This window comes from Cibotium barometz, chromosome 58, assembly GCF_041138505.1.
Source record: "Cibotium barometz isolate CiBa-2024 chromosome 58, ASM4113850v1, whole genome shotgun sequence".
NCBI lineage: Eukaryota > Viridiplantae > Streptophyta > Polypodiopsida > Cyatheales > Cibotiaceae > Cibotium > Cibotium barometz.
In genome coordinates, this window is record NC_141103.1 from 33,050,692 (window position 1) to 33,063,922 (window position 13,231).

General features: G+C 39.9%; 1 protein-coding gene and 1 pseudogene across 1 annotated transcript in view; both read left to right on the forward strand.

The window, feature by feature from the left end:
- The first annotated feature begins 6,729 nt into the window (after positions 1-6,729).
- The window catches only part of LOC147606180 (putative beta-1,3-galactosyltransferase 2), a 36,426-nt gene continuing 29,924 nt past the window's right edge, over positions 6,730-13,231 (forward strand). Inside the window, exon 1 of the mRNA XM_086792624.1 lies at positions 6,730-7,453. Coding sequence (XP_086648750.1) covers positions 7,362-7,453 — 92 coding nt within the window. The 5' untranslated portion in view covers positions 6,730-7,361. The remainder of the gene's footprint in view (positions 7,454-13,231) is intronic.
- Positions 11,085-11,775, forward strand: LOC147606181 (uncharacterized; annotated as a pseudogene).

Here is a 13,231-nt window from a genome sequence, read left to right on the forward strand (position 1 = left end):
CATCTTCTCTATTCAATGGATATAAGTAATGAGTTGTTTTGGAACCAAGCCCTATGTCAGTAGCAATTAAGCTCCAATTAACTCAGAAATAGAGAATTTAATGGAAGATTTGAGTTTGAATTTTCTATCTACATCATACGAGGCTTCAAGGTGAATCTTAGGAATGGTCCACTTATGATGTGCAACATTATTTAAGACAAAAAGTGAAGAAGAGTTTACCTTATTGCTTGACTCAATTCTAAACCTCTTAGAGACAGACTTGGTGAGTGATGCCATTGCTTTTGATTAGGGTAAGAGAGGAGTTTTTTTATGCTTGATCATTGCATGCGAAATACTTGCAGTGCCTCAAGGTCCGAATGCCTCAATTCCTTAACATCTGATTGTGCAAACTACTTGTAACCTCTGGCACCCCCTGGATGTGCTTAGCACCTTAACGACTTCTGGAAATGGAATAGGTTTTAAGTTATGTGGCACCTTAGACTATGGCAGACAAATACTCTTATACTTGATTATAAAGGAGCAAATGGAAATAAAAACTGGAGATTATATTCAGATTGCTTTTAAAGAGAGTTTAACAAGCTCTGATAATTAAGGAAAGCAATAAGGATTGACGGCCAAGCTCTGATACCAAAAAGTTATACATCTAGTCAACTCCCACATATATGCATGCGACTAGAGTTATCTATTAGTTCACCAGGCTTATCTCCATATTAATTACTATTTTTCTTACAAAAAATTATCCCGAAGGTTTTTTGCACTCACCTTTCGACCTTGACTTTAATCTTTCACCCATTCAGTTTTGAAATTAATTAAATGTACACTCTATTTACACCTTTTTTCAAGGCTATTATAATACACACACACACACTCCCTAACATTTGTTTATAAATAATTATTTTTATTTTCTTTCTCTTTCTAGCCCCAATGTATAGGTGCAGGGGGTGCACATGTGTAGGTTTTCCTCCTTTGTGCACATGTGCACATAGGAAAGCCCTAACTTAATTTGTGGACATGCCAACTTGGCTATCAACCTTTTTTTTAATGCCCCTCAATTTCTCAGGCTTCCAAGTTTCTCATTAAAATATTCATCTTATTAGAATTTCACTAGAATATACACCCCAAAAATTAGTATCTCAGCTACATAGGATAAAGGAAGAGGGATCTTATAGGTCTTAAGGGCCTTTGATTACGATAGTTCTCTTTTCTCGACTTGGCTATGATTTTTGATTTGATGTGTTCTCTCATATCTTCCTCGACCACATCACCATCTTGATGTTGCCGACAATCTTGCACAAATCTTGCTTCATCCCTACTCTTACCTCCGTACGTGGTGTCTCTGTTTACGGGCTTGGTTTGTTTTTTTTACGGGTCAAGAGACAAACTTCCAAATCATGAAGTTGTACCTTGAGTGTAGTATTCTCTAAGCGAAGCTTCTTAATTTGTTCAAGTAGATACAAAGACCATTCATTCTGTTCCGTGGAAGGGGGAGGCATTTTTTGGGGACACGAAAGTCCCCGGGAGTTGAGAGCTTTGGCATGTTAGACATGTGAGCCCACTCTTTTTTTTTGGGAGATCTTTTGTGCTCGTGTGCGTGTGTGCTTTCATGCCGCAGTCAATGGCCATTAAGTTTTGAACCCAACACCTCCTACATGGGACGTCAACAGCTTACTGCTAGGCTGTGTCTTGATTGGCACATGTGAACCCACTCTTAATGGGTGCTTAATGTAGAGGTAATTGGAAGGCTTGTATTATGATGATTTTGGGATGGTCATTGTGGGTTGAATGCTAGAGGATGAGCTACTCCAATGAACTACTACTAGTGCTGCTTAATGGGATGTTGCTTAGAGCTTCAAGGAGCTACTGCTAGGGTCTCAGCTGAGCTAGACGGCAGCACAGGTAGCTACAAGGGTACTACACAGTAGTGGACGACCTGGATGGAAATGAAATGGCGGTGTTGCAGAATGCAGAATTGGCGATGGGGCTCATGAGGGATATGCCCAGGGGGCAGAAGCTCGAACACAGACGATTGTGTGAGCTCTAAGGCTCTGTGTGTGTGTGTGTGTGTGAGAGAGAGAGAGAGAGAGAGAGAGAGAGACGGAAGGGGGGGGGACAGAAGGCGGTGTTCTAAAAAAAGTATTTTCCCAAAAAAAGTGGGAAACATTCATTTCAACATTGTGAAATTATTTATATACGAAAATCTTAAAATTTCGAGGTTTTTGTTCTACACCTTCTCACAATGTGGAGATCTGGAGATACTCGAACGAGTTTATCTGTTCGAGTCTCGCTCATCTCTGACCTTGGCTCGAAAAACAAAAACATAATCTAGAGGTATTTGAACCTTCAAGTTTTAAATTTAAAGGTATTTTTCAAAATATGCAAGTACAAACTACACTAAACCCCGTTTTTTTTTCGAACATTGGTAGTTTTAATTAATTAATTAATTTGTTTAATTTTATGTTTTTGACAGAGCCGTGTTACGTGGGGGCATCTATGCTATCGAAAACATGGAAGGAGGCATGTTCTCAATTTATATCATGGAAGGAGGCATGTTTTCAATTATATCATGTCACCGTATGTAAATGTACATTGAGTTGGGTGTAACAAGGGCTCAAACATATGTAAATGTACATTGAATTGGGTGTAAAGGAACAAGGGCTCATTTGGCATGTTTCTAGTTGTCTCCCCTTCTGTTTTCTTTGCTTATAAAAAAGATTACAAGATTCTTCATGAGCTAGAAAATAGATCGTGACTTTGAAATTTAGACACTTCCGTCTTGAATTTATGGTTCTTACATATCTCTATATATAGATAAATGTGAAAGGGTGTTGGGTTCAAAAAGTGAAAGGATGAATGCGAAAAGGTGTTATGTCCAAAATGTGATTTTTTTGAAGCTTCTTTACTTTGAATTGTATTCATTCTGATTGACAACTCTCAATTATGTTTGCATACTTAAAAGTATTGATGTAGTTATGAGATGCATATTTTTTTCTCATAAATGCAAGAGAACTAATGAAATCCACGACTTTTTTATTTTCGTAATTGCAATTTCATTTGAGAAAACAAAAACAAAAGTCTTTAACTTCAAAAAAGTAACTCTCGTGGAACATGGCTTAGAGAGAGAAGAGGGAAAAGCATCAATATGGTGAATAGAATCTAGCTATAATAACGAAGATGACACAAAGGCAAACTTGGACACACACAAGAAGAGAGAAAGAGATAGAGAGAGAGAGAGAGATCAGATAGAGAGAGAGAGATCTCACAGCATAAAATCTTTATAGGGAACGGTGTGTTCCATCATACAACTCACATCATCATGTTTTCTTATAGGCTCAAACACATTATAGGGAATGGTGTGTTCCATCATACAACTCATCATGTTTTCTTATAGGCTTAAACACATTTAGATGATAACCACATATGTATGTTCCACAATGTACATATGTCATGAGACTAGGGAAATTGGAAATGCAACTATGAGAGAGAGAGAGAGAGAGAGAGAGAGAGAGAGAGAGAGAGAGAGAGAGAGAGAGAGAGAGAAACATAGCCACATGGCGGCCATGTGGCCATTTGTAAAGTAACTTTGGTAATATATCTTCTATTACGGAAAAAAAAGAGAGCAACATAGTGTAAAACCTTTATCATAAAGGGGCATTTAATCCTAGCACTCACATCATCGTCTTTGATTGTAGGTTCAAGCTTCTAGCCACACATGTACAATGTGGGATGCAAAGATGTAGCATGGGTGAATACATGTTGTGATTAACATTTATCTTGGTGGATAGCCTTGATGTAGAGATTGCAAGAGGTAGAGTGCACATAAAAGCATGGGTTCTACCAATGAGCGCTAGTGTAACTGTTAGAGTGTTGGACTCTAATCCCCAAGGTCGTGAGTTCGAATCTTGTGGGGCCTCATATGGTATCATCTCCCTTGGGAGATTTATAAGTCCAAGTTGATATGTGGGCGGCCTCGGCCCCGGCTTGTGCCATACCTGAGGGGGGTGCCTTTCCACCATACCTGAGGGGGGTGCCTTTCCACCATACGGGGGTTGGGGGTGTGTGTGAGTATTTCTACAAATTTCCTGTACCTGCTAAAAAAAAAAAGCATGGGTTCTCACATGGATAGTTAGATCTCCTCTTTTTCTCACCATAGCACGATTTCTTTGTCTAAGCAATGAGTGATGCTAATTAGTCAAGGCCGTGTGGTGCTTTGTGGTTGGCTTCCAATATTGTATGTATTTATGGCCATTGGTTCCTAATGTCCCACTTTGTAATGATTCAACCTTGTGGGCAAAGTCAAACCTAGATTTTTGGTCTAATGTTTCATCTCATATGGAGTCTATTTGAGCCTTATACTAGTATATTCATTTTCATACTTCATTTTACACTCTAGTGGCCATGGATTAAGAACTCACATGGCTTGAATTTAGTATTGTTATACTTGTTTTTGAAGGGATTTTGCCACATCCCTCTAATAGTTTGCATATGGTGAATGTGCATGTTGTAGATCACTAAGTGGTAATGGATTTTCTCTCTGTTCATGGCGCATTCAGAGATATCTACAAATCTATAAGGGGCTTCTTGTCTTATGAATCAAGTGAATTGGCAATGGGGTGATCAAGGGAACTGTTTGCTCTTTATCCATTACACAAAGTAAAACCATTTTGAGTTGTGAATAGGGCACATAAGCTCAAGCTTTGTTTGGTTGCTTGTTGAGTTACAATTTCACCTTGGGGAACAGATGCCCTTGAACTAAGCCTTAGATATGAATACAATGAAAAGATGCTCTATTTGACAAGTATAGGGTCAACAAATCTATTTGGAGTTGCTTTAGAGGGGTTGTGCATGGTTATGATGATGGATATAAAAAATGTCACAAAAAAGTTGCAAATCCCCATTTTTAATCCGTGTCATGCCTTTCAAAGCTGTGAAACTCCAAAATTGAAAATGTTAGGATGATCCTATGCACCGACATCTTTTAGCCATTTGTTTGGGTGCTCCGAGAGAAGAGGCTTGAATTGTATCATGGCCAATGAGTGTAAGGGCATCTATGTGTGAACATTGAGTTGCTATATCACTGTCATCTCCAACCCTCCTTTTCAATCCTAGATGAACCTAATTTGCACAATAGGCACCACCACACCACACTATTCTTAGCAATTCAACTACACTAAAAGCTTACTACATCATTGCTTTGCAATAACTAGGCCCACTAAGATTAATTAGATATGTAGTTACAAAAAGGCTTTCCAATACCCATAAGAAGATTGTAACTATCTAGTTATTTAGTAGTTTTAATATTGTTGAAGAGCCTACTTAGATAAATAGTCAATGAAATCTTCCCAATGCTGCACACCCTAAGAAGATTGTCATTATGTAGTTTTAATATTGTTGTAGAGCCTAATTAGATATGTAGTTAACGAAAAGGCTTCCCAATACATAGCAATAAGAAGATTGTAACTATGTAGCTATTGTAGTAGTATTAACCCACTGACCATGCCCAATATATAGTAAGCCTCTACATTTCTATTCTTTAGTAGCTAATGACCTCTAGTTTCTAAGTTCTAAGTAGTAGACAAGCCCTTGAGAAGGATGGATTTCTCTCCTCCTTCCTAGTTTTTTTGAGTAATAACCACAGGGCCTTTATCTTTATGAAGTCATCTCATATATAAACCTTCTTAGGGTGTGCAGAACATCTCAACACACTTATAGTTGGCCGACTATTGGAAACTGGTTAAAGAGAATGAAGAAAAATTATAGCCAAACCCCCCCGCCCCGCCCCCGCGGGCCTCTCTCTCTCTCTCTTGCTTGTGAACTTGCCAAGTTGCCACTTTTGCAAAGAGAACCACAACAGCTACCTTTGTACCATTGCTACATATGCTACCCTCTAAATTTCCTCCATGGGATACATAATATATTATCTCTAGGGTAAAGTCTAGTCAGAAAAGGGTGTCGTGCCACTTTGTAGTGTTTTTATTGTAAACAATATTACACAAAATGACTTGATAGCCATCACTTCAAAGGAGACAACAACTACTACTAAATTCATGATATTTAGCTTTAGTAGACCAAAATTTTCCTTTTGAAATGCTACAAAAGGAAAACAAGGGTAGGAAAGGAATTGTTGAGATTAATTCATGTTCACCACTTGCCTTTGGCTAACCAAAAATGATCCTTGCCCCAATACATTGTGCAACTAGTTGGACCAAAAACACTTTTCCCAACAAGAGGCGTCTTATTCTTGGCCGATTTTCATTTGAGAAATCTATAGCTCAGTTAGTTTTGCAACAGAATTTTTTTCGAAATGTCAGCCACATTGATTTCCAAATTCAAACATGGTGTTGTCAATCTAGAGCCTTGAAAAATATAGAAAGGGACTGGCAAAAGCAAAAATTGAAAAGGGTGTGATTGAGCTTTGAAAAATACAAAAAAGGGCAGTTTTTTTCCAGCAAGCTACTCATCATCATAAGGTATACATTATTCTTATATATATTAATCAAAAACCCTTTATATTTTTTTTTCAGCACAAAATTCATCATCATAAGGTATACAGTATTCTTATATATACTAATCAAAAACCCTTTACACAAAAATATATATTAATGAAAAAACCCTTGATATATATTCTTATATATTGATCCAAAAAGAAAAGGTATACATTTAAAAAAAAGAAGGTATACATTATTCTGCTCTAAAGATGCTTAAAGCACATGGTCCATGTCGGATGCCAGCGGAGTCAGGCGGTTTACCGTTGGCCACGAGAGGAGAGAGAGAGAAGAGAGAGAGAAGAGAGAAGAGCGACAAGAGGGGGGAGCGGGCGGCGTGCCTGCAGCCGAAGGTCCTCTGCGACTCTTCACCTGCGCGCGCCTGCCTTGCTTTCCTACAACGCAACACGCAAACTGTCCCAGTTTTTCCACTCCCAACCTACCGCTGTCGCGCACCCCAGCGTATAAATTTGCAAAATACACAGGGGGCTTCCACTCAATTCTTGAAGTCCCCGTCGCCAAGCTTTGCAGCGTTCGTCTCTGTCAGAAGAGCCAACAGCGTCTTCGCGCTTAGGGTTTCTGAAACCAGAGCTCCCCACGATTCAGAATCAGGGTATTAGGTCAAATTAGGGTTTGTCAGGCCCAACTGGGAAATCGATCTGCAGGAAGGGAAATCTCAGTGCTTGGATCTGTGATCTTTGCCCTGCTCCTTGCCTTCACCTTACCCTTACCAGCCTTATTTTCTTTTCTTCTCTTTCCACTCTCGTTTTCTGATTAGGGTTTTCCCTGAATTCAAGGGTCCATCTTGTCATCAAAGCAGCCGGCTTGGATTTTGCAAGTATTGCAACACTTGTGTGGAAAGCTCTTCAAACGGATCCAATGCGGTCAAGAGGAGGAGCCGGAGTATCTCCCAAGGTGCTCGTGGTTGCATGCGTTGCCTGTTTCCTCACAGGCATGCTGTTCACCAACAGGTTTGCACTTCCTTCACTTAGCAATAATAATTAACACAAACTTTTGAATTTTGGGTGTTTTATACATGTGTGAAGTTCAGCTACACGTAGCGCACGTGCGCACAGAGAGAGAGAGAGAGAGAGAGAGCATTATCGTGCTTAGGAGGCCAAAATGGCTTATGGGACCTGAAAAATACAATACAAGAAAAAGTCTTTTTCCTCATGGGAAGGGAGCTGTCATGTACAAGACGCATCTGTATCCAATATAGTAGTGCTGTCTGCCTGGTACTGCCAGTGAATGGCAGGCATAAGGTGTCCCATGCTGCAAGGTGTGAAGGCTACTCTGGAGAAGGTGCTTGGGACTGTCACATCTCTGGAGTAACCATGTGAACCGGCCCTTCATGTGTGCGTAGGCAGGACTAGTGACACGCTTCTCAGCCGTAGCTGGCACAGGGTGCAAAGTTTTTTTGGTTGTATCTTTGACTTTGGTCTCGTATTTGTATACCCTCTCTAGAGCTACTAGCTGCAGTGTCTCTAGAAGCATGGGTAGAGAGGCTTTCACTTCCAAATGCCGGTGCAAAAGCATCGTTTGCATCTTCTCTTTGTCATTTCAAACTGATTCAGAGATGCTGCCCCAACTATGTTAAACATCATGTAGGTATCCAAGTCATCAAAGAGTAGTGTCCTGCTGTGCCATCTATGGGTGTTGCTCTGATTGCATTTATTCTCAAATAGTAGCTGGTCCAGCCAGCCTATAGTATGCACTTTGGGCACTAGTTCTATACTCCATGGCCTTAACAATTCTTCTTGCTCTGGACTTTCTTCTGGGTTCTAAACTTGGAACCCTTCTGCGTCTCAAGGATGAGGATCGTGGCAAGAAGAACCACATCCAAGAGACACGAGCCTGTGTGCACGAACATCCATGTGCAAGGACGGTATCGAACCTACTCTACCCGCCCCAATGTTGAATGGTCTGTAGGAGCATGAGCAACAACATCCAGAAATTGGCCAATTAGTTGGGTTATTTGTCACGTTATTTCAAAGCGCTCCCATTGTCGCTTTAACTCATGGTTATAGTCCACAGGAATAAAGTGCTTTGGAACGGCCTTACGGTGGCGATCGTTCCAATAGGTCACGACATGGCGCCTCAGCTGGTCTTCCCACCACAACAAAGCGACACCGGTCATTGCCATGTGTACCAAATGGAGCTTGAAAAACATCAAAACCACTTGCTGTTGACTACCAGGAGTATATAACGTGCATGTTCCTAAAATGTGAATTTTGGGCATGTTCCTGGATTCATCTTGGTATATATACAATCTCAAACGGGGCCTTTTCTATGGAGGCATGCACTGTGTTGTTGTATGCAAGCTCTACCAACGGTAGATACTTCTCCGAAGCTGTTTTCTGATTTGCAACATAGCATTTGAGGAGATTCAACATCACTTTGCCCATCCGTTTGGGGGTGAAAAGCCGATGAGAAGTCTAGCTTAGTGTCCGTATTGTCAAATAGAGCTCTCCATCACAGTAGATAAATCCCCATGTGAGGCAACTGACATTGTAGCCACATATGGCTTTTTGGACAATGCATCTGCCACCACATTCTTCTTTCCTGGAGTGTGCGTAATGTGAAAATGAAATATGGATAAGAAGTTTGCCATCCTCATATACTTCTTCGAAAGCTTTGTTTGTGTCAAGAAGTACCTTAGGCTTTGATGATCTATCTTGACCATAAAATCAGCCCCAAGAAGGTAGTGTTTCCAAATAGTCAATGCATGAATTCAGCCAACAACTCCTTCTCATAGATTCCCAAAGAAAGCTCAACATCATGCAAACGATGACTTTCATAAGCTACGGCTGTCCCTGTTGATTTAAGGACAACCCCAATGCAACTTCCAGATGCATCACTCTCCACACAGAAAGGTTTTTGCAAGTCTGGAATGACTAACACAGGCCCACACATAATGGCATCCTTGAGGTGGAAGAAAGCCTCTTTCCCATCAACCGTCCAGTTGAAGAGTGCCTTCTTCTTAGTGAGCTCATGCAATGGCGAAGTAATCCATGCAAAGTGCTTGATAAAACGCCTGTAGTATGAGCATAAATCCAGAAAGCTTCGTACTACATGTACGGAAGATAGCTCAGGCCAATTCCGAATGGATTCTATCTTTGCGGGATCCATCTTGATGCCATTCTTTGACATAGTGTGCCCCAAATAATGAATCTCTTAGAGAAGAAATTCACTCTTCTTCGCATTGATAAAGGGCTTGTGTTTATGAAGCTCTTCAAACACAATAGCCAAGTATTGGCAATGTTTCTCCTTATTCTTAGCAAATACCAAGATGTCATCGAAAAACACACCTATGAATTTCCGATGCTCATGGAAAATGCGATCCATCATTCTGTTAAATGTGGTCGGGGCATACGTGAGTCCAAACATCATAACCAAAAACTCATACAAACCAAATGATCTCCTGAATGCTGTTTTGTGTACATCTTGTATTACCACACGTACTTGGTGATACCCACTCTTAAGGTCAGTGCGGCTGAAACATGTAGACCCATCAAGTTTATCGAGGATGTCATATATGGGTGGGATTGGAAATCGGTTCTTGATAGTAAGCTTGTTTAAAGCTTGGTAATCCACACATATCTGGAAGGAACCGTCCTTTTGCACTAGCAAGACATGTGAACAGTATGGTGACGAGCTTGGCTGAACGAACTCTCAGTCCAATAATTTGGTTACATGTTTCATGATCTGTCACTAGCTTGGACATTTTCCAGTATGAAAAGGGTTGTGGACTCCACGACGTCTACGAAATTCTGTTCAAAGAGTACTCCCTCTGTTAGCAATTCTTTATCTTCTAGTGATTTAGTTGCTCTCAAGAAATTTCATCGAGATTTTGTTATTTCCTACATAGACAAGTGTTCTAACAATTTTGTTTTTACTTGTAAAAAGTTTTACTTAGAATGTTTGTTAAGTGAAGTGAATTCTTCCTCTCAAACTTATTCTAGCTGTTCACTTTCTTCTCAAGACGTTATCTTGAAACACCAAGATTTTTGTAAATCGTTTGGTTTCAAGTGCAACCCTACTTTACCTTTTTTGTCTATAGTTTGGAAGTTTCATAAGAATCCTATAAAGCCCAGGTTCATAGCTACTTCTTGCAATACATCTCTGACGGATGTTTCTAAATGGCTTAGTCATTGCTTTAAAGCCATTTTACCTAGTGTCCATGACCTTTGGAAAAATCTTCTTAAAGATGCTAACGTGCCTATAGACACGAGTTGGGTCTTAAAAGACTCTATAGGAGTAGTTCCCGTCTTGAAATTCTTAAACTCCTCTCAGAGCCTGGCTGAAGAGTCGTCTCCTTTATGCCTACAAACCTTCGATTTCACGACCTTATACACCAAACTAGACTTAGAAGACACGTGTCAGGATTAGATCTCTTATGATGAAATTTTTTGCCTATAGATTAGAAAAGGATGGATGCAAGGCTTTATTAGTAGAAATGTTAGTTTTGCATTTTGATTTTTCTTGGTTCAAAAGTAAAAATCAAGATGTAGATAAGAGAGAAAAGATTCACCAAAATTGTAGACAAAGATGACATTTGTAGTTGGTTAGATTTTCTCCTAGATAACCTTTATATATCCTTAGGCGACTCTTTATTTAAGCAAGCAATTGGTATTCCCATGGGTACCAATTGTGCCGTCTTTCTTGCTAATTTTTATCTTTTTACTTATGAGTTTGATTTTATGGACGCCTTATTTTTGCTAATACTTGTCCTGTCTTTCTTCACAAACTTTGTAATGTGAGACGTTTTGTAGATGACCTCTTCGTTCTCGACGTTCCTTCCTTTCAAGAGTTTTTGTATATTAATCCAAATTCCTTAGGTGGAGGGATCTATCCCAAGGAATTTTGCGAACTTAACCGCACCTCGAATAGCGATAGTTGTGCTTTTTTAGACCTTAAGATCTCTCAATCATCTTTAGGCTTCATAGTAGACATTTACAAATGCTTACAACCTGAATATGCTAACTTAAAGATCATTTGGATGCCACACTTTTCTTCCAATAATTCTGATACAGCTAAGTATGGTGTTATCTACCCTCAACTTTTTAGATTCTCTTGTCTTTGCTCTACTAAAATTGCCTTTCTCTCTCAATCATGCCATCTTATTTTGCTGCTTATCGAAAAAGGTTATAGTTTCAATAAGATTTTGAAAAAGGTTCGTTCTTTCATGAATCGTAGTAAGTTTATCTTTGGTATTTCAGCTTTTGGAATGTTTAAAATGATAAGGAGTAAGTTATATAGAAGTGGGGAGCTGAAAAGCCCACTTAATTTATAATTCAATGCTCTCTTTTTTGTAAAAGTGGCTTGTTCTAGCTTAGAGTAGGGTTTGTTGTTTTAATTTAGAGTAGGCCTTGTTTAGTCTTTTCTTTCTCACTCTAGCTTAATATAGACTTAGTTTGGTTCTTTCCTATGTTTTGTGATTGTTTGTTGTTATACCTTAGAGCAGACTTTGAGTGCTAGTCTCTATCATGGCTGAGTATGCCCATCACCTCTAGAGTCAATTCGCTGGGGTTTTATAAAGCATGTTCTTTTGGACTAACCTTATACAAACCTGCACCTACTCTTGGGCACTGCTGACGTGAGTAGGGAGGTCATACCTTATTGTCCACGACGCTATGCATGATAGAGTTGATGAACCTACTCTTCATGCTCGGACAGACATTGGAGTTAATGGTTGCACTTTTGAGTCAAAGTCTTTTTTAAAGTTTAGCTTAATGTTTGGTTCTGGCTCTTAGTGCTTTAGGTCTAGAGTTTACAGTTCTTTGTTTTGCTATTTTGTTTTTTGTTTGTTTTTGTTTTGTTTGTTTTTGTTTTTTGTTTTTTGTTTTTTTGTTTTTTTGGTTTTTTTTTGGTTCATGTCTTAATTAAAAGTCTTTGTTTGATATTATCTTTTGGAACTTTTCAGTTTCTGCCTTTTCATCTTTATCTGCTTTCATCTTGAAGATGAAAGATCTCTGGGATGCGCTTGCTGTTTGTGGCAAGGATATCTCTACAGAGGATATGGCTATTCGGCTTCTCTCCAAGCTTTCAGAGAGGTTTGATGCTTATTTTTAGTCTCTTGTTTCTTCTCATCGTCCTGTTCCAGTTACTTGGGAGGAAGTTCTCGCCTCCATTATGCAGATTGAGTCTCGCTTTGAGGAGCGGGCTGGCACCTTTGGTGGTTCTGATGGAGCTTTGGCTGCACGAGATAAAGGGAAGAATCAACAGAAGAAAGGGAAAGGGGGCCTGACAAGACCTCCAAGGATAACAACAAGGATAAAGACAAAGACAAAGACAAAGCAAATCTTCTAAAAACAAGGACATTGAGTGTCATTATTGTGGCTAGAAGGGTCATAAATCGCCCCAATGTCACAAGAAGAAGCAGGATGAAGAAGCAAAGAACTCTTTGTCACGTGCATCCCGCACTTGGATGCCACGTAGACATTTTTGTACAGAAGGTGCAGGACCTGGGATGGTGAACTGGTCCCATGTGAGCCCAGTCCGGGAGACGAGTCAGCCAGGGATCCATCTCAGTCGTCCGAGGTCAGGTGTGCATTGTCCTGCACATGAGTCCAAGGTCAGGTGTGCACTGTCCTGCACATGAAACAGTGCCAGTCCGCGCTGTGAGTCTCCCTCTAGAATGATGTCAGTGGTTCTGTGTATCTGGTATGGTACCGGATGCCAGATCACTGAGTAGATTATGTTTAGGACAAGGGGCCAGCCCATAGGGCTACCCCGGATCTTAGTGTGGG